At 42.2% G+C, this 27,975-nt stretch overlaps 1 protein-coding gene across 1 annotated transcript; it reads right to left on the bottom strand.

Annotated features, from left to right (window-relative positions):
* Positions 1–1,652: 1,652 nt before the first annotated feature.
* LONRF1 (LON peptidase N-terminal domain and ring finger 1) lies at positions 1,653–27,973 on the bottom strand. The gene is made up of 12 exons (XM_059721772.1): positions 27,192–27,973; positions 21,736–21,854; positions 19,599–19,721; positions 18,131–18,277; positions 17,426–17,666; positions 17,254–17,344; positions 15,959–16,073; positions 14,266–14,387; positions 12,681–12,839; positions 12,414–12,576; positions 11,318–11,470; positions 1,653–2,955 (listed from the first exon to the last, which is right to left on the bottom strand). The coding sequence occupies exons 1-12, from the start codon at positions 27,766–27,768 to the stop codon at positions 2,797–2,799; spliced, it is 2,169 nt and encodes a 722-aa protein (XP_059577755.1). The 5' UTR covers positions 27,769–27,973; the 3' UTR covers positions 1,653–2,796.
* Positions 27,974–27,975: the final 2 nt, after the last annotated feature.

Here is a 27,975-nt window from a genome sequence, read left to right on the forward strand (position 1 = left end):
AGACCATGCCAGCCCTGCCCTCCCCACCATGCTGGTCCACATCAGCCCCCCCCACCCTTGCTGGACCAGGTCAGCACTGCCCCCACACCTGCAACTGTTCAACCAAACTCCTTAAGTAGCATTCCAGCCCAAATAATTGTCCACCCTAGTATATAGTATGCCAGAAAGTCAGTACCAGCATTCAGACCTTGGTTCCTAGTGCCAATTTTTTTTTTTTTTTTTAATACCATACCAGAACTCAGAACACTTCAAACCACAGAAACTTGGCTTTCTTTCAGAGGGGTAAACTACTGTGGTTTAGCTTTCACTTACCACCGTGCAAGAGTATACACAACCCTAGTTACCATAGAGCAGATGACAGTAGTTCCCCCCCACCCTCTTAATTCTCAATAAATTTGTTTCTTTATATCCTTAAAACAAACAGCCAACACATTTTCTGTAGTACAATGTACTGGAGCCTGATATGGTACAGGTTTTAATGCACATTTAGAAAGCTCAATTCCTGCAAATGACTTAGAGAACAAGTGTGGTAGAACAATCCAGACAAGCAACCAAGAGGGGCATGGAGAAGGAAATAAGATTTTTGTTCCCTCCCAACATTGTATAAACATCTGAAAACCACACACCAAGACTGTTTTTTTGGAATGCAAGAAGTTTCAGAATTAGGTGTCAATCATGTGGCAGCTATAATAATTACTGATGACAGAGCAACAGCAATGGTTGGAAAACAATACTTGTAAACAACTTCAAGGTAAAATGTTCTGCTCTCTTTGGTGTTAGTTATAGTAATTTTGGTGTCCCTTTTTCCTCTCTCCCTCCATTCACCTCCAACTTTCTATTAGGACATTCCCCTTCCATTAATGGGTACAAACTCTAGCTCCAAAGAAAATTACGTTTCTTCAAATGGTAGTGGCTCTTAGCACAAGCAGCAAAGTTGGAAGCCTGTTATCTTCAGTTCTTCCAGGCTTCTGGGTTCCTATAGCAGTCTCATATGCTGGTCTGATGAGTAACTGGCAAACTTGTAGCTGGATATCAAGGGCATCAGGCAATTAATAAAATGGGCATGCAGCAGTCTAATCTAATGGGGATTTCTAATCTACTCTTAAAGACTAGATGGGTGGGAAGAAAGAAATCATAGCCAATGCTCTGCTTTAAGGCTTTAGTCAGACTAATTACTTGACTTTAAAAGATTCTTAGCTTCTGCAGTAAGAAAATGTATCTAACAATTCACTCTGAATATCATCAGTGTTAAATCGAAAAAGGTGTGGTGAAGGGTTCCAGAATATTTATATTTCAAGACGATTAACTGAAGAAGTTTAAGGCTTAAGAACAGAATTCCTGAACTTCTCAGGCTGCAACCCTGTGAGATGTGCTTCCCACACTGTTCAAAAAGAAAGTTTTATAACATTTATTTTAGAAGTCCATTACTCCAAAAGAAGAGGCAGGTGAGGGGGGTAGATTGGTTCAAGCAGATACTAGTTCAAGGTCAGAGAGAAGAAACACTGATTAAGGCATATCGATAAACATACCATGTTCATGCATGTTTACTGCTTGCAACCTTGACCTAGGTTACCCAAAAGACTTGTAATTTCACAAAACACCAAAATGGGATGTATGAAAACTTCGAAAAAAAAATTCAGTTTGTGATAAAGTTACAAAATATTACAAACTTAGCCTTTATTGAAAATTAAATATTAGCAAAAGCAAGATCTGTAAGAAATTTTACAAATGATTTACATACAAGAAAGCCAATATCAGACATATTCACAAATATGCAAACTGATAATTACAAAAGTACCTTTTGGCAGCATGAATGCTAACCTTGCCACTGCAGTGTGCTCTACGATTGATATGAATAAGGCATAGAATTCACATTTGCACCAATTTATGTATTTTTTTTAAATCAAACCCTTTAAGCTTTTTTTTTTTTTTTTTTTTTTAAATAATCCTGGATGCACAATTCCTAGCATGTTATACTAAAGCTAATCCTAAACCATTAGGATTGTTATAATGTCTAAAAACTAAGTGCTCAGAAGGACAGCCAGTCTGAAAACCCCAGTAGAAATTTAACTGGTACTAACCTTCAGATTACAATTTCTCCCTTAGAATGTACAGTTCTAGGTATGTAAACCATATTCACAGTTTATCTTTTAACAGGAGTACCATGTTACAATTTGGGTTTAACTTGTTCTTTAAAATTGGCTCTAAATTCAGCATACAATTCATAATGTCACCTATTTAGTGATGCATATATTTACAAAATAAGAATTTGTGCCATATTCATGGTCAAGACAATTCAGCAAGAGCAATAATATCAGTGACATTCAATACTATATTTCAAATAGTTGTGCAAATAGCAACAGGACAGTTGTTTCGGAGGCAAACTCTTGTTTGCAGAAACTTGAATACATCTTTAATATTGTAAACTTGGACTGTCAGCCTTAAGTCTTGCACTTCCCACAGCTTTAAAAAAAAGTCAGTGGCAAAATGTTATCAAGTCCTAGAATGACACAATCTCTTGTACACAGTGCAAATTGTTATGTAGATCATTTTCTACATATTCTCTGGCTGGATTGACTTCTCTGTGCAATTTAGTGGTCTATCCTTCTAATTGAAGAAGGTATCCATTTGAAGAACCACATGGTTCAGGGAATTTAGGGGGAATAGGTGGGAGGGAGGGGGAAAGCAGTTTTGTTATACTTCTCAAACCAGCGCAAGATGTGCAAAGGCAGCAAAGATTCCAGCTGTTATTACAACCAGAACAGAGTAACTCTTCAGGAAGATCCAGGCAGTTAGTCACTTGGATTGGTCTCTAGAAAAATATGTGAGTATATGTTGGATTTTGATCAGACGTTCTCTCAAAGACATCATAGACAGAACTGAGAGCTGATATCTGGGGTCTACAGGCAGGACAGCTAGAAGCCACCAACACCATGCAGGTCCATTAGGTGTTGCCTAAAAATAAAACAAAAAAAAATTAGATTACTAGATAAGAAACTGAGGATAAGGCTAACAGGCCAAAAGACTCTTTTAAGATGTGGACCTAACAGAGCTAATCAGATTAAATTATTTTCAGTTACCATCATGTAAATATCCTCATACAAATAAAAGAGCTACCCTACCTAGAAGTACACAAATAGATCAGTCCATATTGGATCCACACTGATCAAAGGAAAAATCAACATTATCAGCAATCAGCTTTTTTTTTTTTGCCGGTGTAGCTAATAATGTCACTGAAAAATGCTGTGTGCATGTGTGGAGCCAGGAATGCAGCCTGGCAGCTTGGAAAGCAGCATCCGGCCAGTAAGCCTCGGGGGGGGGGGGGGGGGGGGGGGGGGGGGGAGGGGGAGAGGTAGATTGAGACCCCCACAGTGAGGGAGGGAGTAGGGCTAGGGTGGGGGAAGGAGCAGGTGCTGCCCAGCCAGGGCAGGGCAGGGCAGGGGACTGAGCAAGGGGTGGGGTGGGGGCTGGGCTGAGGCTTTGCTTAGGGCAGACAGCAGCGGCACTGGGTTGCTACAGGGTGGGCTATAGCCACCCCAGAATTTGCCATAGTCACCCTGCCTAGTGCTGCCCACTCACCCTGAGCACAGTACTGGTCCAGACCCCTGTCAGGAAGAGGCCAGAGCAGCCCCTGACCCTGGTCTGCAGCAGGCAGCCTGCACTCACCCCATGCACAAATCCAGGGGCACATGCCCTCCATAACTCCCTTGGGGGTGCATGCAGCAGCAGGGAGCCACCCCCACACCACCTACCTGTGTATCCTGGATGAACCACCCATGGCTGTGCCGCATTTCACCCCTGCTGCACCTGCTCCTTCCTCTGCTGCAGCCTTATTCCCTCCCTCACCATGGGGGCCTCGATCTGCCTCCCCAACGCCACTTCCTGCCCCCGTGCCCTTCCTCCACAGACTTACTGGCTAGACACTGCTCTCTAAGCTGCCATGCTGCATATCAGTTATCGGACTGGTATCAGCCGATATGGCTGGTTAATAAATCGGCCATCAGCAAAAAAATAAATAAATAAATCTTTAATTGGTGCACCCCTAATCTTACCCTAAGAAGGCTATCCAGAATCAACAGGGTAAGGTGCCTAGGATCCCTATACAGTGAATGGGGAAGAGTTAGACACCTCCAAAAGCCTGATCCAGAGCCCCAAAACCAGCAGACAACAACCTGTTTAGGTTGCAGACCAAAGTGACCCAGTTCAGGTGAGAGGTGGACAGGCAGGTGCTAGGACCCAGCCACCACAGCTGTTCCCCATCCCTGCCTCACAGGGAGAGTGACTACAGTCAATACTTCTCCCTCAGGTGGCATGGGGAAAGTGACAGGTGCAAAAGCTCCAAAACCATGGGTCAGATAAAATGGCTGTGGGATGAATCCAGCCCACAGGCCGCTGATCCCTGTGCTAATAATGTGATGATACAAGGGAGACTACAGTAAAAGCCCATGTAAGAATCATGAGTTTCTATCTGGAGCCAGGTGGCAACAAGAAGCCCAAAACCCAAAAGCAGCTGAGTTCAGAAGACAAGGCAGCTCACTTGGTAACTGTGGCACTTCATACTCATACAATACATATTACTGAGTCACATAAGCAACACTAAGCAATTGAAACCCCCTTTGTTCCTGTTAATGACAGTTATTTTCCTACCTCATGAAAGACAGTTATTTAAAATTGTATAATATAGCACTGCCTTGCTGTGTCACTGTAGCCAACATTGTTTAACAAAGGTTATTAAGGGCTGTAATTAAGAATCCACCTTTTAGGATTACATTAAATATATGTCTTGTGTTTAGGACTATATTTTTCCTTTACAGCAGGAGCTAGCAACCTTTCCTGCACCAAAGGCCACTACTTGAGACCCAGCCCCCACCATGGGCTGCATCCCAAAAGTCCCCAGTAATCAGTAAATGCTATGAGGAAAAGTAAGAAAAAAAACAACAAAAACAGGTGCCAGGACCCTGGGGGTGTCTTCTCTGCTGCAGCAGTGACCAGAAACGATCTGGCAGACCACAGGACTTTCTGCTGCTCAGGCTAGAGCATGCAGTTGATTCACTGAGCTGCTGTGGGTCAGATCCACCATCTTCCTGAGCCATAGGTTGCTGACCCCTGTTCTACAGCTATGCACACAAACCAAAAATTAAGTACAAAGCAACTTCTGTATCAGTTTGCTGTGGTCAAAATTAGTCTTGGTCTGCTCTTCCCAGAAGGAATCAGGTATGTAGACACCAATCAAAACAGGATTTAAACACTGACAGTAGCTTTTTAATACTGTCACAATACAAACATTAAACAAACTAAGAATAATTACAGAATAATGAACAGTTACTCAACTGAAGGGCTGCCCAACTGGTGGCCTACAGGCTTCATGCAGCCTGCAAGGGGTTAAATTGTGATCAGTAGGCTCCTACCTGGCTGCCATTATTCCAGCTGCAACAACATCTGGAATCTATAGCCTCCCACTAGTCCTCTGGTCTCTGCTTTTCTGCACTGGCCCCAGGCCATGGGGCAGGGCAGCACAAGGAGCCAAGGGCGAGCCCAGGGCTGTATGGGTGCTCTGCTCAATGAGTGGGGGTGCCTATGCAGGTACATGGTGCTGTGGTGGTTTGGGGGGCATGCAGCCTGGGGGCCCACAACCCTGCTAGTGTGGCCTATACAGTGTACAGCCCCTAGCTGTTTAGAAGTTGGACAGTCCTGTTCAACAGTGCACTGAAATCATTGCAGTAAAGTCCCTTAGGTGGTTTCTCTTAGTACACACTGATTAAATTGCACAGGATAGAAGAATCTAAAGATGGTTTACAGTCACAGAATTAGGGAATGAACCTGAAGCTCAACTTGGGTGATGTCACTTGCATCTGATTCAATACTCTGTGATGTCAGATAAAAACAATTCGTGCTCCAGAAGTCCACCTCAAGTGCATAGAGTAAACAGAAATACAGCAGATTGGTGCAATGAAACAGCTTTAGAGAAGCACCCGTTTTCTTCCCAATCCTCATGCTCCGAGTACAGGCTTCCCAGGTCTGACAAACATATTTTCAGTTGCAACTTGTATATTAATATCTTGATATCACTATTCAAAGCGTCTGCATGCCACTGAACTTCGACCAGAGCAGTATAATGGGTTCTGAGGTAGGAGGGGTTTTGGTTGGTCGGATGGCACTCCGAATTCTAACACGGTAGCCTAAACCTGCTAAAAAGGTTTTGAAAAAAAACTGAAACCCCTTGAGTATCCTAAATCCATACTGTGTTCCTGAAGGTAATTGCAGTATTTCTATTATCAAAATATCAACTAGATATCACTTGATCAAGCCTTTGTGATTTATTGAGTTAACAATCCATATTTGTGGGCTGTGGGATGCTGACCCCTGACCAACAAGATGCATCTGTGCTTAGTGTTATCTGAACTACTACCTCTCCTCAGAGTTTAGGCACTTACACTTCATATACCTCAGTCCCTTGGAGCACAGAGTACCAAGGAGGAAGATGTTTAACATATACTAAAAGTAGGGTTCCTAAGAAGCACAGCACTCAGCCACTGTCGCTTGAAAATAATGACCAGTGGAACTCACCTTTTATGTAAAAGCACTTGCCTGGACACGTCACACTTCCTAGGTCCCCCTGTGAAGATTCAAGCCCACATCTCTTGCCTCCTAGTCAGCAGGGGCCAATCTTTTAGGCAGTTATGCCGCAAATTAGCCCTGCACCCTTGCCACCAATTGCCAATCCCATCTTCTTCCTGATCTGCTGCTTTGCTTTTTCTGCTACCTGCTTTGTCTGTCAATATGATGCCTGTCCCCTGCATGTTCTGCCATGCGCCACACTGAGGTTACCTATACCATTTGTAGCACCTGTGCCACAGCTTAGCTACTCCTATCAGGCAGCAGGATGGGAAGTGTTGGGAGGGAGGGGGGGAGGAGGTGCTGCAGGGCCACCTATCCCCCCCACAGCAGAGGGGATTGGGCAAGCTTAAGGTAACCCTTCACTAATTATCTTCTATACCTGGGAAGTTGTAATAAATTTACATTGGGGGTTGTTTTAAATTCAAAGTCATCTTGGATTGAGTAAACATGGTAGTTGGAATCACATCTGAGAGCTGTTTCCTCATGTTACTTCTACCATTTTATGAAAGTTGTTCCCAGCATGGCATCTGTCACCATACTGCACTTGCAACAGATGCCTGGATAGTTACAATCCACAATTTCAACAGGGTTTGTCCACTGGATGTGTATATCATCCACCTGCTCTTGATCTGGCAATTTGTAGTAACCCTTACGATGTGATCAATAATAAATTAAAGTTGTAACCCTTCTCTTCCACTGCTTCCCAAGGGACCCAAGGGAAGCAGTGGAAGAGGAGGGTTACAACTTTATTCAAATGTTTTAATCTTTCTATATTCCTATTTAATCCCATGTTGAATTCAAGCTCCATATTCACCTACAGAACTTGTGCATAGATTAAAAAGAAATCATGTTAACTGTCCTTATTCCTCCAGCTTCCTCAACTCTCTTTAGTGTTAACTGGAAGGGTCTTAGGCGCCGTATCTGCCAACTGTGAGATCTCAAAACTCATTATTTATACGAAACTCTTCTTCCACGTTTTCAGCAACAAGCACTGTCAGAATGAGTATTCTATGCATCAGATTGTAAGTTCTGAAGATCAGGAAAGTGACTTGAGAGGCATTTACATTTATGGCACTAAATAAAATAATAGAAGCCTCTAGAAATGGAGTTTCCATTATAGGAGATATTTGGACCTTTCTCCAAATGTAATGTCATGTCATTTCAACAAGTGACTTGCTATATAAAAGTAGTTAAATATTGTTGACTCAAAATAATGAAGTTTTTATACCAAATAGTCAAACTTAATTTTGAAGAAGCTACAGGCTGGAAAATGAGTACTAGTGCAACAGACTGCAAGCAGCATTTAAAGAACATCTATAAATTATACAATCACTGTCAATGTAAAGCAGCATGGGAGAATTCAGTAACAAAAAACAGCAATGACTAAGCTGCAGCATTCTTTAAAGGCCAAGTTCGTAGCTAGACTTGGGTCCTGCTTTTATTCAGAGGCACAGTTTGCATTTGCAAGAGAAATCTACATTTTTTTGCATACACAAGTCTTTACAAATTATGCAGCTATAAAAATATACACAAATGATGTAGCCACATAACATTAAGACTGCTACCACTGTGTGTACGCAAGAGATCAGGATACTGTATTTATGGCCAACATCTGATTAGTAATAAAAAGGAATAGGTACAGTATATAGACAATCCTATTTGACCAGTAGTTTAAAGCATTCAAAAGAAATATGATCATGTTTTAATTTAACTTTGCTTTTTTTTAAAAATGCATTATCATCCATTCCGCATGTCAGCAACAGGTCCATATGCAGCACAAAAAGTAAAATCAGTCATCTTTTCGTCCCACGACTGGGTGGTACATATTGAGGGTTATAGATTGTACAGAAAGGACAGGGTGGGGAAAAAAGGGGGAGGGGTTGCGCTCTATGTCAATGAGCAATATACATCAACCCTCATCAAGACGGAATCGAAGGATGAGGAAGTAGAAGGATTGTGGGTTAGGCTACATGGGGGGCAAGGAGAAAGGGATTTGGTGGTAGAGGTCTGCTACAGACCCCCACTCCAAGGGGAAGAAATAGATTCGGGGCTCCTGAGGCAGCTCTCGGAGACCATAAAAGCTAAAGAGGCGGTAGTCATGGGGGACCTAAACTACCCAGACATCTGCTGGGAGACACAGACGGCAAAGTCCCACCGTTCACGCAGGTTTCTAACCTGTGTACAGGACCTCCACCTGACACGGGAGGTACATGGTCCCACTAGGGGGAATGCCATACTGGATCTGGTATTGGCAACGGGGGATGACGTGGTAAGGGATCTACAAATCGGTAGCCATCTGGGGGACAGTGATCACCTAATAATAGAATTCACCATAAGACGGCGAGTGGGTAAGGTAACTAGTAGGGTGAAAGTGCTAGACTTTAGGAAAGCTGATTTCAATGAACTCAGGCGATTAGTCAAGAACGCACTGCAGAGTAGGAGTTTTGAAGTGATGGGAGCCCAGGAAGGGTGGCTGTGCCTTAAGGAAATGATCCTTCGGGCACAAAGCGAGACGATCCCAATGCGAGGAAAAAGAGGAAAGGGGGCCAGGAGGATTCCTTGGTTGACCAGAGAAATCCAGGGCAGCCTAAGGGCCAAAAGGGGAGCACATAAAAAGTGGAAACAGGGAGAGATCACCAAAGACGAATATACCTCCTCTGCTCGCGCTTGTAGGGAGGCAGTTAGACGGGCCAAAGCTACCATGGAGATGAGGATGGCATCCCAAGTAAAGGACAACAAGAAATTGTTTTTTTAGATATATAGGGAGTAAAAGGAAGGCCCAGGGAGGAATAGGACCCCTGCTAAATGGGCAGAAACAATTGGTGACGGACAGGGGGGACAAGGCTGAACTCCTCAACGAGTTCTTTGCCTCAGTGTTCCTAAGCGAGGGGCAAGACAAGTCTCTCACTGGGGTTGTAGAGAGGCAGCAGCAAGGCGCCAGACTTCCATGCGTAGACCCTGAGATGGTGCAGAGTCACTTGGAAGAACTGGATGCCTTTTAGTCGGCAGGCCCGAATGAGCTCCATCCGAGGGTGCTGAAGGCACTGGCCGACATCATTGCACAGCCACTGGCGGGAATATTTGAATGCTCGTGGCGCACGGGCCAAGTCCCGGAGGACTGGAAAAGGGCCAATGCGGTCCCCATTTTCAAGAAGGGGAGGAAGGAGGACCCGGGCAACTATAGGCCAGTCAGTCTCACCTCCATCCTTGGCAAAGTCTTTGAAAAAATTATCAAGGCTCACATTTGCGAGAGCCCGGCAGGACAAATTATGCTGAGGGGAAACCAGCACGGGTTTGTAGCAGGCAGATCATGCCTGACTAATCTAGTCTCTTTTTATGACCAGGTTACAAAACACCTGGACGCAGGAGTAGGGGTTGACATCATATACTTAGACTTCAGGAAGGCTTTGATACGGTATCCCACACCATACTGGTGAACAAGTTAAGAGCCTGTGACTTGGATGATTACACAGTCCAGTGGGCGGGGAATTGGCTAGAGGGTCACACCCAGAGAGTCGTGGTGGAGGGGTCGGTTTCGACCTGGAAGGGTGTGGGTAGTGGGGTCCTGCAGGGCTCGGTCCTTGGACTGATACTCTTTAGTGTCTTCATCAGCGACTTGGACGAGGGAGTGAAATGTACTCTGTCCAAGTTTGCAGATGTTTGGGGAGAAAGCTATGGGGAGAAGTGGACACGCCGAAGGGCAGGGAACAGCTGCAAGCAGACCTGGACAGGTTGGACAAGTGGGCAGAGAACAACAGAATGCAGTTCAACAAGGAGAAATGCAAAGTGCTGCACCTAGGGAGGAAAAATGTCCAGCACACCTACAGCCTAGGGAATGACCTGCTGGGTGGCACGGAAGTGGAAAGGGATCTTGGAGTCCTAGTGGACTCCAAGATGAACATGAGTCGGCAGCATGACGAAGCCATCAGAAAAGCTAATGGCACTTTATCGTGCATCAGCAGATGCATGACAAATAGGTCCAAGGAGGTGATACTTCCCCTCTATCGGGCGCTGGTCAGACCGCAGTTGGAGTACTGCGTGCAATTCTAGGCGCCGCAATTCAAGAGGGATGCGGATAACCTGGAGAGGGCCACTCGTATGGTTAAGGGCCACTCGTATGGTTAAGGGCCTGCAGACCAAGCCCTACGAGGAGAGACTAGAGAACCTGGACCTTTTCAGCCTCCGCAAGAGAAGGTTGAGAGGCGACCTTGTGGCTGCCTATAAGTTCATCACAGGGGCACAGAAGGGAATTGGTGAGTATTTATTCACCAAGGCGCCCCTGGGGGTTACAAGAAATAATGGCCACAAGCTAGCAGAGAGCAGATTTAGACTGGACATTAGGAAGAACTTCTTCACAGTTCGAGTGCCCAAGGTCTGGAACGGGCTCCCAAGGGAGGTGGTGCTCTCCCCTACCCTGGGGGTCTTCAAGAAGAGGTTAGATAAGCATCTAGCTGGGGTCATCTAGACCCAGCACTCTTTCCTGCCTGTGCAGGGGGTTGGACTCGATCTATTGAGGTCCCTTCTGACCCTAACATCTATGAATCTTGTGTTGCTGCTGACATGGACAGAACTAGAAGTGGGTGGTACTAGTTCTTCCTGAAAGGAAATATCTATAAAGCTGTTTTGTCCAATTTAACAACTAATCAGTTAGGATTTTTAGAAGCAACAAATATGTAACTGATGCCAAAGCCTTGGTTACCTGTATGTTTTCCTCCCTGTCTGGCATTGGCCCAAAGTGCTGAAGGATTTGGGTGCGAAATTTGTTCCTTAAACTTCGGAACCAGCGGCAGGCTTGATTGTACACGAAGTCATGAAGTTTTCTCAGTTTCTTTAGATCTTCTTCATCTGCAACCTATAAAAGAAGATTAGTGTACAACACATATACATAAAAGGGTACAGGAAACAGAAGCAATTAAAACAGCCTATGAAAAATATTAAGTCTAAGATGCTCTAGTCCAACTAATAATAAATTTAACTTTCTGCATTCTTCCCAGTTACGAGATGTGGTAATAGTAGAGAAAAGCAGTACCAAGAAGCAGAATTCATATAAACCAAAACATTGCTAGTGGCAAACATAACAAAGAAAAGTTAAAAACAAGTGCTTGCCTAGATGGTATTTAGGCTCTTGCTTTACAATAACTGTATGTAATCCTAGTCTACAGATCCCCTTTCCCCACTCCCCCAACGTTTTTTGTCAATACATTCAGACCAATTTCCATTGATTTCTAGAAGCCAATACTTTGAAAATGACATTCAAATTTCTGAATGGCAATTACCTGTCAAAAACTAAACTCTCTCATTTTAAGTTTAAAAAAAAAAATGGGTATTGGTAAGGAACCAAGCCCAACATCAATTCTTATTTCAGAAGAGTTATAAGATTGATTTTACAAAAAAGCCAAAGCCCAGATAATTTGTAACTTCAAAATGTTTTAAACAGCTTCAGCTATTATCTTTCCCCATGCTTTGAACCATGTCTTCCAGCAATGGTCTGTGATCAGGAACATCCGGGGTGGGGGGGAAGGCAAATCTGGGTGACTGCCCCGGACCCTGCGGTCAGTGCTGTATAGGCCCCGCCGCAGCCACCATGCACTGCTGCTGCTGAGAGCTGCCAAGTGCTGCCGCTTCTGGCCGCTCACCACCCTGCCCCCCCACTGGCTGATATGCCCTGAGCCCTGCACACCCGTAGGGCTGGCTTTGTCTGTGATTTTTAGTATTTGAACCAGGGTCCTAAAAAACAGGCACAGGAGAAAAAAGGTGACCAAGATGAGTATTACTGCCCAGAAAGTTTTGTATACCTTAACATCTTCCAAATATTCAATATCTGCTGTGCAATAGCCATCTTTCATCCCTCTTCGTAAAACTCTAAATCTTTTGCCACCAACTGTATCAACAACAGACCGCCCATCAGGTAGAAAATGAATATTCCTAATTTGCAGCATACAACCATAATCTGCAAAACTAGAACAAGAGGCAACGTCAGAATCTACCAATGTTATACATGTAATTTTTGCAATTAAGAACAGGAAATATGCTGACTGCTTTCTGTAGGAATGCATACCCACCTGTTCTGAGAGTCACTTATACACATCCCGAACTGTTTAGTCCCAGTTTCCATACTTCTGCGAATCATCAGTCGGTATCTTGGCTCAAACACATGAAGAGGGCAAGGCACAGTGGGATATGCCATAGTGCAAACAAATACTGGAACATTCTTGGTCAAGCTTCAAATAAAAACAAAAAGATTAAATACATGACTTCCAAACTATCCGCAAAGTTGTGCCTAGTCACAATACATTTTTTTTTTTGCCTAAGGCCAAATAAGTTCCCAGTGCTCCCTTTGTTTTTTTGTTATACTTGAAGTCAAAGAATCCATGCAAGTGTAACATTTCTTGCTCTATAGACACCGATTAAAAAAAAAAACTAATAGATGCATCAAGGACAGTGGTCTTTCTTTTGAAGTACTTATAACCAGCCCACCAGTAAGGATTTGTTCTTAATTTCTTTATCACTTAGGAAAGCACTGAAAGAACATCTATTCCACAAGACTGAGTAGTTTGTGATCATTATTTTGGTAAAATATTAAAGAATACTTTCTGAAGTTGCAGTTATTGGAAGTCACTACCGGATTTCTAGGAACTGAAATAACTAGAGAGCATGAGAAAGCAAAACTTATATCCAACTACAGAACTCTCACAATACCAGCAACCTAAAAGAATGATACTGACCTTGGCTCAAATAGTTCTACAAGTTGCTTTTTATCAAAAATTATGTATTTACCAGAAGCAGACCCACAAACATAGCACTGCATGGTTATCAGTTCTATCTTTGCTTTTCAGACTGTACAAAAATTTGAATGTTAGCATTTTGCTTGGTATTGCAAACTGTAAGAACTGTAGTTTATCAATAATGTTTCTTAAATATTTATAAAAAGACAGCTTGAAACAAACAAGCAAACAAACAAATAAATTTCCACCCAAAATGTTTCTAAATACTAAGGGTAATCTCCAAATATACAAGTAAAACGTTACAGAAAATACATTTTCACTTGTAGTTTACTGTGTTCCATCATATCTATCAGGGGTGTAGGTTGATACCTTATAATCTGCCTGGCAACTGACTCCCCAGCCCAGCCCCTGGCTTCTTTACTTTTCATTCCATCCAGGAAGAGCACACACCAACTGCTAAAGCTTCCTGAGCCTGACGAAGGGTTTTTGAACCCGAAAGCTTGCTTAATAACTATTCTCCAACCATTTGGGTTGGTCTAATAAAAGATACCAAATTCACCCAAGGAACCTTGTCTGTCATCATATCTATCACGCACTAATCGGAGGGAAACTTTGGATGAACATTACTCCCAGCTTCTTTAAGACTATTTACCAGTAACATGTTAATTTAGGTCCACTAAAAGACTCTGATATATAAAAAGCATGAATTTCATTATAGGCCACACTCGTTGCAAAGGTAATCTTAGAAAATTAAGTGACAGTTGATAATGTTCCCTTGGCCTTTATGAAGGAACATAATGTAACTATAAGAGGTCATCATTAGGGTCCTACAAGTTATAATTTTTTTCTGAATGATGTTTCTGTAAAAGACAGTAATCCTTCTTTCAAGAAACCTTAGGAAAATAAAAACGTAGCAGCTTACTTTGAGTATTCAGCAGTTTCTTCATCATGAATTCTCTTTCTCTCGGATAATTCATCAGACAAGTATTTCACAATCAATTCTTCTAGTAGTTCTGTGACACAGTATTTCCTGCTTGCCAGATACTAAAGCAAACATTTTTTACAGTTATACATTTTATTAGGGTTAAACTTTCTCTTTCAATTGTTTGTAAAATTCTGCAAAAAATGCTCTTTTAAATTAAATTTAGCTTAATGGACCATCTCTGTTTCAACATTAGAGGAACCTTGCTAAAAAGTCACAGCTCTTAAATTCTTACCTACCCTCATTACTTCTAACACTTTAAATTACTGTAACTGAAAGATTAGAAAGAGTTCTTTCAGTTGACTTGTCACATTTAATACAGGAATGGGCAATTATTTAGGCTCAAGGGCCACTTAGGAAGCTTTGGTGAGCTGCTGTGGGCCAGGTCAGCAGCTTCCTCCTTCCTCTCCCCTGTGCCCCTGCCCCAACAGCTCACTAAAACTCCTTAAGTGGTAGAAACTAGACCAGCCTGAGGGCTCCAGGAGTGGGTGGGTGGGGTTTCCATGGAGACTGGTTTGGGAACCCTGCAGGCAGAGCATGCTCAGCTGGGTAGATGGGATGGGGCTGGGGGCACAGAACAGCATCAGGGAGTGGGACAGGCAGGTGGGGCTGGGATCAAGGGGTGGTGACAAGCTGCAGCTGTGCTATACTGGAGCTTCCTGTGTGTGCCTGTGCTGGGGTGGGGGCAGGCTCATAGGCATGTGCTCTGCCCCTTTCCTGGGTCGGGCCAGTCATGATCTGCCAGGCAGGGAGAGGATCGTGGCTCTAACTCAGCCCCGGCCCCATACTGTCACCAGCCCATGATCCCAATCTTGACCCTGCCTGCCCACCCCGTTCCCACATGCTGCTGCTCCCCCATCTGCTCAGCACCTGGGAACACCCACCCTGCTCCCAGATGCTGCTCTCTACCCACTTGTGGCCCTATCCTACCCGCCTGGCCAAGCATACCCTGCCCACAGGGGTTCCAGGCCAGTCTCCAGGTAGACCCCACCTAACTGCTCTCTGGTGCCCCCAATGGTGGGTTTAGGGCAGACAGGTTAGGGTGCCTGGGCAGCAGGGCTGTGTTTGGCAGCAGTAGCAGCACTGGCAGTAGGAGCTGGAAGAAACTGCCAGGAAGTGGAGTCCAGCTACTGCCCTGCCCCAAGCCCTGCTGACTGCCAGGGGCAGTGGGACCCACCACACATGCCTGGGCTACCCCCGCAAGCCTGGGCTTGTCTGGGCAGGGCTGAGGGATGGATCACAGACCAGATAAAATTCCTTGGTGGGTCAGATTTGGCCTACAGACTGTATTTTACCCACCCCTGATTTAACAATACTGAAATTGACAAGACCCAAGTACTACCTCTGTAAAGTCAGTTTCTTCAAAATTCGTAAGAGCAGCGAAAGAAACCAAGACTTGCAAGCCTTATAAAAGCTAGAAAGAGTGTTCTTTATTAACTAGGTATCAAGGTCTATCATGCTTAAGAATCCACAAGATAATACTGAAATATAAAATAGGGCCCCTCTCACTATCAAATTGATCATTTAACTTTGGAAGGAGCCCAATATTGAAGTAGTGGACCCCATAAGACTTCTTATAGTTCTTTTTCATTCTAGAAATGTTAGTGTAAAACAGTATAAGAGAAAGATTTACCTCTTTTAAACTCTCTTTACAGAGAGGACACTGTGGGGCATGATCTAAACAACGTTCTAAACAGTTCTTGCAAAAAGTATGGCCACAGGGGGTTGTTACTGGCTCAAAGAATAGCCTGAAACAAAAATTATAAAATTAAAACTTTTCAAGAAGATTTAATTAGACAAAAAACAGTAATCAACCAGGATCCGGGTTTTCTGTTTGCTGCAGAAAAATACAGATTTTCTACTTTAAACGAGAAAAATCTGGGAAACTGCAAGTTTCCCCTTGCACGCTGGCAGAGTTCCAGCCACAGCTGGACCCCATGTCCTGATATGTGAAGGGGCAAGGAGAGCTCTGATGTTACATGGTAAAAAAATAACAACCCCCCTCCCCCCAAAATGCTAAAAATGTATAGGTATTTAGAATTTTTTTATTATAATGATTTAAGCACTGGTAAGCTTCCAAATTGCTTTAAAATGGTAAATATATTAATAAAGCAGTGTGTTAAACTGATACGCCCCCCCCCCCCCCAATGTGGCATTTCATTTTAATCATGAAAAAAAATTAAAAAGTCAGATTTGAGGGGTTTGATTGGAGAATTTGGGATTTTTAAACAGAGAAATCCAAGATTCCTGGTAATCAAAATCAACATTGAGCATCCCGATATTCTATACTTCACACTTCAAACACAAACCTTGATTGTGTTTTGATTTCCTTGACTATGATGGGGATAGGAACATAAAACATACTTATGTGCATACACAGATGCACAGAAATGTGGTTAATACATTAACTTAAGGCAATATTATAATGGTCATACATTTTAACTACCATGCACATGCCATAATTACTTCTGATATTTGGCACACAACGTGACCTAAAGACTAAACAGGTACACTCAAATCTATGAAATCTATATAATAAATCCCCTTAGTTGCTCTGCTCTGAGAATCTCATCCAGTACATGGAGATTTTAACTAAAAAGCTAATATAAGTTAGAGCTGAAATACTATTTATCTACCAAAACAGAACTCCTAGATAAAAAGAAAAGATGCGTTTTCACCTTAAAGATTTTTCCTTCCTTGTATGGAGTAACTGATACTCAAATTGAAGCAAAAATTGCTATCAATTTGTGTCCCAGCATTAAATATTATATCCTTAAAACCTTAAATCCTTCTACTTAAACCTAGGTTTTAATTTTAATTAATAGTACATATCTAGGACAAGACAGCCTTTTACACATATATAAGTTATTTACCTACACATTAAACACACAGCTGTTACGAAGCTACTATAAAAGTACAAACTGTTACCTCATACACAGAGAGCATTCAAAGTCAGATACATCAATCAAGTCCTCTGGAATTGTTCCACAAACAAGTGCAATATCCTTTTTTGTAGTTTCTAAGGGAAAAACAAGTCACATAAATGAGGGCAATACAAAACACGGTAAGTATCTAGCCTTGCAAATAAATGATTATTTACCTCCTTGTTTTTTAAGTTTGCTTCTTCCATCTTCACACAAAAGCATATCTTGTTCTGAAAGGGAAAGCTTCCTTTTCAGCAAAGCACCCTTCTCCTGGCCAGACAGTAGAGGTTCAGAAGAAACCCTTTTTAGTCCATCTTCTTTGGCAAATTTTTCTGTTGAGTTAAGAGCATGGGCAGACTGTGCACGATTTAGACTTGCATTGACAGACTCGACTGTTACTTCTGATCCTCCCAATTGCTATAGAAAGGAAATGAACAAAGCTAACTGTTTAAACACACACTTCCAAAATACAGCTAATTATTTATTACAATTAAATATTATTAGAAAGAGAAAGTACATTTAGATAGATACACTGGCTAATTAAGACATTTCACAAGCTAAGACAATTTAAAGACTATTTAAAAATTCAAACCTGGTTTTCTACCAAGGGGAAAAAGAATTTTGGAAAAAAGATTATAAGCAGTGGTTTCACATGGTCTGTTAAAGCCTGCATTATACACATCACTCTACCCCTTCCCTCCCTGTCCTCAGCTGATTCATGAAAAGGATCACAGAAGACTATCTAGCAAAAAGAAAGGCACACGCACAATAGCGAAAAGCTGATCAAGAGAAGAATGATAAACATCTTAGGTGCCAGTTTTTGTAGTTTCCTACCAAACAAAGAAAACAGACTGCCTTATCCCATAGCTCTTATTACTTACCTGCTGTGGAGAAAGTTGTATTTCGTAGTAAGACTCTTCCATTGCAGAATCAAGTGCCAAAGGTTTACTTCGAATATGGGGTGAACTCCAAGCAGATTCCTTCAGACTTTCTCTCACAGTTTCTGGTGACAGCAAATCACAAAGTGTCTAAAAGAAAAACATCTTAACATTAGTATTATTGAGAGAGTCAGTTACAGTTTCAGTAAACAAACATCCATATATAAAACCACTTATTTAATGAATAATCTATATACCAAATATGAAGTTTAGTTTTTGTCAATATCTTTTCACCTATCTTCTCTCCCTTTTCAGTTGCAGCCTAGCTTCAGCTAAGCTCCTTGCTTTAAAAGGGTCACAGCCCCACCTATAACTACACAAGAACTTACTCTGAAATTCCTTCCCTTACAGTAAGGGAATACCACCTTTTCAAGTATGGTATAGTTAGATCAGTGGTGCTCAACTGGGGTACCGAGTACTTTCTGCTTCCAAGAGATGCTTGGCTGGGTCAGACTGTGAAGGGCCGGAACATAAGCAAGTTCTCCTGCCTACTTTAGGCTGATCAGAGAAACCCAAACTTAGAAGAGAATGTGCATGTGCCTTCCCATTCTGGCTATACAGCAGGTGCATGGGGCAGTTTTACCTGGCATCACCTAGTTGAGAAGCACTTGAGGTAAGCTGAACACAACAGTGGTTCTCAACTGAGAATACCACCACTTTTGAAGTTGTGGTGGGATGCCCTGATTCTGAAAAGGTTGAGAACCATAGATAACTAGTTAAGATTTGTTTTGGCAAAAATTATATTGATTTGTACTGCACAAATGTAATCCACAAACTACTCTCCTTAAAGTGCAAGATTTCAGTCATTTAATTTCTTCTTCATTTTGTTTTGCATTTGTTGGAGAGTAAGATTTCTTTAAAGATGGAATAAACTCAGTTTTATTTGAAAAACCACATCAATTACAAGTCTCCTCTAACCTAACTTTTTGTAGAACCTTTATATGTGTAAAATTTTCATTTTATCCATTATGATCATTTACTGAACATAAAGGTAGATTTGTCTGAAAAAGGAAATAGTCCAAACTTAATTTGAGTTTTATCATTATGAACACAGTGGAATTGAGGATAAATACATTTAATGGTATGAAGCAGCTTCGAAAGTCAGAGGGAAGGGGAGGAGCAGGGGAAAAGTTGCTTCTCAGGAGTATCTAGCAGCTGTTATGCTGCGTTAACAATGCAAGAGCCTGCAGCCATACAAAAGATAGCAATACCATGACAATTTTAACCCTGCTTCACCCAGGGCCAGACAGGGACTATTTAACTCACTTTTACTGCTACAGGCTCATGCACAGCTAAGTTACAGCATAACATCTGCTGCACACTCCCAAAAAGATTGTGAAAGACTTGGTAACTCTTAGTATTAATTCATAAGTATCCAAGACAGAAAACCAGTTTATACATGCTGAATTACCTTTTCTACTTCTATCTTTGCTGGAAGAAAATCCTCATCAAGAGCTAAACACTGCAGAAACAGTTTTAAGGCATCACCTATGAAGCCAGAGTCATGGAGCACTTTTGCTTTCCTGAAGTAGACCTAAGATTAATACAGATAGATATCCAATTTAAGAAATTAAAATATTAGTATTACAACAACTAAAGCATCAAACTTGTTTTTTCTCTCACTAAGATGGAATTAGAGTAGAGGCTTCACGTTATTTGACAGATCTTTAGATGTCTATAGAAGGGAAACATGTTCTCTATTGTCTTTCTTCTACAGGTATTTAAGGCATCTGAGAACACTGTACTATTGCTACTGTTTCAGCAGGTCCACAGGGAGAAAAGGCAGGGTAAGAAGAGGCCTTTGTGGATGCTGGTGGTTAAGGGTAGATACTCTTGAAGATGGCAGGAAGAGGTATGGGCAAGTTCATTGCTAAATCCTTTGCCTCAGCATAATGAGCCTTTTGGTGGGAAAAAAAAATCCCTTTTCTTCTGACAAGCTTCATCAATGATGGGTTACGTAAACCACCTTACTGCTCCCCCTGCCAAAACCCTCTACTCTAAAACCTGCAGGAAACGCACACATGCACGTACTGGGGGAGGGGAGAGCAGAGGGAAAAATCTAATATTCAGTACTCATCATAGGTCACATTAAGTTCACCTGCACTCATGTGCCTAATAAGAATCAAGAATAATTGAAATTTCACTTAAATCAACCAAACTGTGTTCCCCAAACTAGTTAATAGCTTATTTTCTCCTGTCTGTTTTACTACAAAGCAGCAAAGACTAAAAGATTTTAAAGTTCTGATTGTCTTAAATATCTGGGGTTTCATAAACCTTTGCATTCAGAAACCCTTGTCCAAACCCCTTGTCTAACCCAACTGAGCTATGTTAGCCTCAAGGTGTGTAGATTAAAGCCAGTATGATTTATATTTTGTCTTCTATTGTAAACCACCCTGACCCTTTTTGGGAAGGGCAGCATAAAAAAAAACTAATCACCAACTAAAATACCTATTTTTATGGTGAAGGCACATGAACTAAAAGATAAACCCACACACACTTCCATGGGAAGAACTGACCCACTTACGTTGCAACTACGTAACAATAAAAGGAAGTGTTTATTTAATTTGTTTACTCTGTGCATCTGACTACATATTAAGTCTCTTCTACTTTATGATCTAACAAAATCACTGCCTCCATTTCTACCAGGTTCTTGTTGTGTGTGTGATTGCATTTCTAAAGAAAGAAAATGCCAATTATAGGACAACAAACCTATAAAGAGTAGTTCAAGGTAGGTTTAGTACCCGAACATAGCTTAAAAAAGAACTTCTGAAAAGGATTAGATTTCAAAAGTTAAATGTCAGAAATGCTGCAGACACCGTGAGGATTTTTTGCAAGGCTTCCTTGTTTTAAAACAAACCGCTGAGTGAAAGCAGCCCCTGTCTTTCACAAACCTTCCATTTCATGAATTTGCTTGCCTGCTTCCTTTCCATTCCCTACAACAGTCATACAAAAATGCTGTGATGAACAATTTAAAAACAAACCTAGAGTTAAGCAAAGTAGCTGGAATTGTGACAAAGACCAAAGACACTGCAGAAGTAAAAAAAAAAAAAAAGAAGCCTCAATGGACTGTCTTGCCTTCCAAATGCCTTATCAAAATTGTTCTAGAAAGCTTGCATAGAGCAGAAGTCCTCAGGCTGCTTAGTTTGATTTTGCCAATGTTTGGCCTATATAACAAGCCCCTGTCAAAAATACAGTCTTATAAAATAAGCAGAACGATAATAGACTTGCTTGTGCGGAAGCAAATCCTCATAGTCTGTGTCATATAAAACTTTATAGATTTTTTTTTAAAAGTATAGCATGAAGAAAATCCTAAAGAGTTAAAAAAATTAAGCAGAATGAAAACAAAGCAGCTATACACAAAAGCACATAATATAAATTCCATTATTTAATGTTTTTTAAATCAAATGTTTAGATACACTTCTCTGAAAAAAGTTTTACAAGACAAAGCCAAGGTCAATCAAATTAATCTGGTGCAACTTGAGCAAAATTTGTCATTTTTTATGTACATTCAGGTTTTTTTAAAATATGCAAATTACTCATCAACTTACCTCTGGCCAATTTGGCATTTTAGAGATAACAAAATTTAGATCTTCTACAGCTGTTTTGAATTCATGGAGGCCAGCATATGATTCAGCTCTGTAAATCCTTAACATCAAGTCACTGGGATCTGAAAACAAAATGTTTACTTCATTAAGAAATGTATGTATTTATATAATTATCATCCCAGTTAAATACACACACACACCCCTAGATGATAATAAAAGCAACAACTATGCTAGATTAAAAGAATGTAGGACTGCTATAAATCTGAAGGGCTGGGTTTTTTGGGGTAGGGGGGGTTGCAATTTTTTGCAAATGTATAGAACATATTAGAAATGTATAGACTTTTTTTGCAACTGTATTGAACTGGTTACCTTATGTCAAAGATATATATACATTTTTTAAATTTTAAAACTGCTAAGGATAGAGCTACTTTTGGAGTTAAAAATGAACATAAAGGTAAAATTTGATATATACTCAAGAATCCCAGAATACATGCATTTTGAAAGTACTTACTATATAATGCAAACACCCAAAAGTTAGGGTATTGGCATATGAACAATGTACTATATAGAAGACTGTCCAAATGACAGCTTGTGAGGGGATGTGTAGCCCCTGGGCTCTTAACCGACCACCACTCTCCAGGTTCCTCCCTTCCCCTTCAGCTGCTAATTCCTGCCTTCACCCCAGGGGGCAGTGCAGTGGGGCTGCTGGGTAGGAAGGGAGTGGACAGGCAAATGAAGGGATTACACTTGTGAGACCATATGGTGCCATGGTGATTCAGGGTGGGGGGAACATCTGTGTAGTACAGTATGTGGCCCCTGGGGTCTTAGAAGTTAGACAGCCCTGATATAGTTTTACCAGAGCAACCAACATGTTGATTTAATGCATGCTCTTACCCCTCTCTGAGGACTAAATTTAGCTACCTCTTGCCACAGGGTAAGAATGAATAGATAATGTCTGGTTAATGCACATATGCTACTCCACACTAACTGTTCATATGTCCACACATAGATTCACTGTCATATACTTATTTTGTTTAGACTGATATCTAAAATCAAGTTATTTAAAAATTTACATTTAATATCCTCCTGCCACTGCAAAACCATTTGTAACATTGTATTAGTATTTACTACAATATGATCTGATGCCAATCAGCATAATTATCACTGTGCTGTCTGAACAGAGTTCGGGGCTGCTGTGTATTACTCCCACTGTAGGGATCTGCATTAGCAGCACCATCAAAAGAGAAAATTTTTAATAAGAGTTCAGTGTAAAGAAGAGTGTTGAATCCAGGATTCAGCATTTTGTGTTCCTACTGGAACAGCTACATCCATAAGCCTTAAAAGTCTCAAACTCAGGTCCTGATAAATAGAAAGAGTAATGATCTCTGATTAAAATTACAAGTGAAAGCAACTCTGGCTAACGTTCCCAGTTCTTTGTTAGATGTTTTAAAAAGCCTTTGGTTTTTAATGTTCATCTTTAGATTTAGATGAAGGCAAGTATCAGTCTTTCTGAACTGATACAAGTTAAAATTGCAAATTTTCAAATCAAACCATTGAGAACCCATTTGGTTGTGAGCCAGGAAAAAAATTAATATTAAATTCAATGCATTTGTACACCCAAGGCCCTTCTAAATGCTAGTTTACTTTCACTGTTTCTGTTGTAAAACTAGTTTTACCTTTCATTTTGCCATAGAGCTGGCTGGTTAGTTTCACATTAGCCCCCAACTTCTGCTGTGGGTTTGAGTTCACAATGCCTACAAGTAACATGCAAAAAGGACTACAAAGCCACAAGTGGCAAGGAAGCTCAGTGACCAATTTAGTACCTGCAGCTATGCAACTTTGTCAATTCAAAAATCTAATCAACTGAGAAATGTGTACCTTTTGAAAACAAAGCCACAATTGATATCAAACTGTATTTCAAATATTGGAACATTTCTAATTAGCAAGGGTTTTAGATATTCTAATTTTCCAGACTTCAGCTTCATTTTTTAAAGCCTAAAATCAGTTGATAATGTTCTTTTAACATGTTTTACTCTTTTCTTCTTTTTTAGAAAAAGGACCGCTGTTGACTGAAAAGGTACAAGATGATGCATCAAGATAAAAACGTGCTTATACGTTCCCAAGATCTGGGCTTTATTTGTATTTGAATTTTTGCAAGAATAATCTAATGTTAGAATATGTGCTGTCAAAGCCAGCACAATCATTTACTTTCTCACACAATTATATCACAACCTATCTACCCACTTTGCATACAAAAACTCTGTTTACAAAAGGAAATGACTGTATTTGTAGATATGCGGGCTGTTTAACAAAAAAGGTTACCCTCAAAATGGCAATATTTAAAGGATTAATGTCATAATCAACTATGGTCCTAAGTTTAGGTTAAGATTTCCAGACTTGCAAACATCAAAATATACTCCCTAATTTTCATATATTAGAATGTAACTGTCTACTTGCATTTTCAGTTTCAGATCTGTTTATAGTAAAAAATAAAAACAGACAGCATAAACTACACCGATTTTCAGTTTTAGCAAATAAGTTACGGACTCATGCAAGAAAAAAAATGAAAGCTACAACATTCAAGTAATTTTCTGTACGAAAGGAGGGCAAAAGAGTGAAACAGACTGCTCAGGGAGTTACAAAATCTCCCCTTTACTGCTGATTTTTTCAAGAGGTGGTTGGATAAGCAGTGACTGGTCAGGCATGATTTAGGAACAGCATTTCTGCAGGAGGTTGAGCCAGATGGTCCTCAAGGTCCCTTCCAACCCTATGATTCTATGATTTCAGTGAACTTACTTAATGATATGAGAGCAAATCCATTAATTGTGCATGTTGGGAAGGAAAGCAGGGCAAGTATTTAAGACAAATAATACACAAAATATTTTTATCTGGATTTGAATCTAACAGCCTCTGTTTAAGTACATCCACTTCCATTCTAATGTAGGAATCAGAATTCCACTGTAAAAACTTACCAACACAACAGCTAACCTCTCTCACATTTTAAGCTATTTTCATACCAAGGCAAACATCCAAGCTTATCATTAAATTAACTCCCCCTTCCACTAAAAAAAGTTCGTAAAAATGTTATTTGAATAAGGATATGGTGGTAGCCTTTAATTCATGACAACGTCAAATAAGTTTATGTAGGTTTGTACAAAACAGAACAGAGGTGGGCTGATAGGGAAAAAAAGCTTCCTTAAAACAAATACAAACAGCAAGAGAATAAATTGTTGTGTGTATAGATGCTCTCTCCTCCTTTCCAAGCAGCCCAGAATGCACAGTAACCAGCTTGTGCATTTGCCTACTTTACAACAATGTTTCATCATTATATAGTCACAGATCAGTAAATCTGAAAGTCTCTAAATTTATGTTAAAACAACAGTAGTTATATATTTCTCCTTAAGGCTTCCAGTACATCAGCACTGGTATTTAAAAAAGTAACAACTTTAAACTACAAAAGCCCTCAGGGCTTGAAACATGAATATTTCTCCGTGCTATGGAGAGGGAGAAAAAAAAAAAAACACACAAAAAACAAGCAACAAACAAGAGATATTAAGCTTTTGAATAAGTACGAAGAATGCCTTGAATTTGAAAGCTTGTCTAGCTTTATCCTAACCACGAAGTTGGCCCAAGAAAAGATATCACCCCCCAAAATCCTTGCTTCTTACATAAGCCTGTGATTTAATATTTACATAATTGCACATAACAAAATTATGGATAAGTATCAGGCCTGAAAGCTTATTTTCAAATTTTAACCAGAATTAACTAAGCCTAACCTTAAATGTAACAAATTTTGCAACAAAAGAACTCTCTCCACAGAAGCCTCAAGTTTTAATGGCGAAATCAGAACCATAACTGATACTACTAGCTTTAGAAGAGACCTCTGCAGACACTTTTTACTTTAAACTTTTTGTATAAAATTCTGGTTGCCTTAAAAAAAAAAAAAAAAAAAAAAAATGTTCTTAGTCCCTCAAAAAACCAAAACCAAACCAAAACAAAACAAACAAACTAGAGACCAGAAACACTTGAAGCTGTTTAACTTCCAACTTTATGCTTATGATTAATCATGGATAATCCAAACTACTATGGGAAACCCATTTAGATAAGACTTCATTTCTTTGTGACATACATATAGGAGTTGATGCTAAGTTCTAGAATATGAATAAAATGTTTTCTAATTTTCAACAAATTCCTAGTCCAAAAGTAAAATTGGACCCCACCCTTTTTAATTCCCACCTAAACCAACTACTGCAATTACAGGTCTGAAATATTCTAAAACATATCTGAAGACAAACTACATTTGTTGACAATTTATTCTGAAACTAGCATCTCCCCAGTTTGGATCAGAAGACAGGCTTGTCACGTCAGATAGAACTGCTCAGTTTGTAATCTATGCTTCTATTTTTCCTGCAGCTGGCAGGAAAATGCAGCATATTAAGCATTACCAGTAATTCCTTTCTAGATGCACCACAATCAGTTTAAGGGAAAAAAGTGTACTGAAATGGAAAATTAGACACCTGCATATCACAGAAGTTAGCCACCCACACTGGAACAGAAGTGCTACAAGGGGGAATCTGACTTTGTCTAGGTATTTATATCCCCTTCATCGTGACAGATTCCAAATGCCCGCACGAACAAGACTAACCTCTTTGAAATGTCAACCATGCCCTCTATGTTTACAGAGTGCCAAGCATACTGTTAGTGCTCACTAAATAATAATCCAAGAACATCCCTTCACAGGGAACATCCCTTGTGCCCTCTCCCAACACTACATTATAAAACACCAGCCACACCCACCCGTGATGTCACCAGCATTACACAACCTGTCCCCCTCCATGCCCGGACGGCTTATGCAACTAGGCCCAGCCTGCTGGCAATTGTCTTGGTGACACCGGTAAGAGAGAAAGTAATTTGGAAACAAGGTAAATAGAACAGCCACTGTCCAACAATGTCCACCACAGAAGTGGGGGAGACTGATGTGCAAGACGACACCTGGCTGCCCTGCTGCCCCAGCCCTGCTTCCACACCACCAATCACCAGACGCATCCCTTTACATAAAGCCAGAAGGGGCGGTGGCGCCTGCAGGCAGCATGGGAAGGGCCAGGTCTGGGAACACTGGAAAACTTGGGCTTGTCAGAGAAAGCCCCTCTGTTTTGAGAGACAGTGATAGGCTGGGGGAGAAGGGGGTCTCAGACATGACAGGGGCAAGGGGGGGGGGAAGAAGTGGGGGGGTCTCAGACATGAGAGGGCAGCAGGGGGAGAAGAGGGGCATGGACATACAGGTCAGCAATGGTGGTGAGGAGAAAGGGGGTGCAGGCAGGCAGGGATGGTCGGGGGAGAAGGACTCAGACGAGGGGACAGCGCTGAGGGGAAGGCGGACTTGGGCACGACGGGGCAGTGTGCGTGTGTGCGTGGGGGGTGCTGGGCACCAGCCCGAGGCCCGGGGCCACGCTACCCACCTGCTCGCAGCGCGCGGCTGGCGGCGCCCAGCGCCTCTCGGAAGCGGCCTTGGCCCAGCAGCTCCGCCAGGCGCCGGCGGCCCCGCGCCCGCTCGCACTCGGCCGGGAACCACTTCTCTGCCAGCTGGTTGAGCACGACGTTGATGCGCGGCGGCGGCGGCGCGGGCAGGCGCTCGCGGCAGCGGCGGCAGCGGGCCCACAGCTCGCGGCGCAGGCAGCGGCGGCAGTAGCTGTGGCCGCACGGCGCCGTCACCGGCTCGCTCAGGAAGCCCCGGCAGCCGCAGCAGCGCAGCGGGCCGCCCGCCTCGGGCCGGCCCCGGCCGCAGCGCAGCCCGTGACGCAGGCGGTAGTGCAGCACCAGGCAGCCCACGAGGGTGTCGAGGCGGCGCGGCCCCGGCGGCGGCCCGAGGCGCAGCGCGGCCGAGTAGGTCTCCAGCGCTTCCTTGAGGCGGCTGCCCAGCGCCAGCAGGTCCCCGCGCCGCAGCAGCAGCTCCTGCTCTCCCCCCGCCTCCGCGCTGCCACCCGGCTCGGGCTCGGGCTCCGCCTCGCAGCTCACGGCCACCGGGGGCCCCGCCATCGCCGCCGGCCGCTGCGGCTGCCCCGCGCGCGGAGCGGCTCCGGCTGCTGCTGAGGCGGCGGCGCGAGGGGGGTGTAACAGCCCCTCGGGCGGCGCCAGGCTCTGCTGTGCGCACGGCACCGAGGGGGAGGGCGGGGCCGCACCGTCGTCCCCTTTTCAAACGTCTCCGCGGAACCGCCGCGCCGCGCGCCCCAGCCCCGGCTTACA

This window comes from Alligator mississippiensis, chromosome 2 (assembly GCF_030867095.1).
Source record: "Alligator mississippiensis isolate rAllMis1 chromosome 2, rAllMis1, whole genome shotgun sequence".
Lineage (NCBI taxonomy): Eukaryota > Metazoa > Chordata > Crocodylia > Alligatoridae > Alligator > Alligator mississippiensis.

Coding starts and splice junctions, on each gene's coding strand:
- LONRF1 (XM_059721772.1), bottom strand. CDS start 27,768: ATGGCGGGGCCCCCGGTGGCCGTGAGCTGCGAGGCGGAGCCCGAGCCC. Junction 16,074..17,253: donor GAATGCTCTCTGTGTATGAG/GTAACAGTTTGT, acceptor TTTTTGTTTCAG/GCTATTCTTTGAGCCAGTAA. Junction 2,956..11,317: donor ACAGGGAGGAAAACATACAG/GTAACCAAGGCT, acceptor TTTTATTTTTAG/GCAACACCTAATGGACCTGC.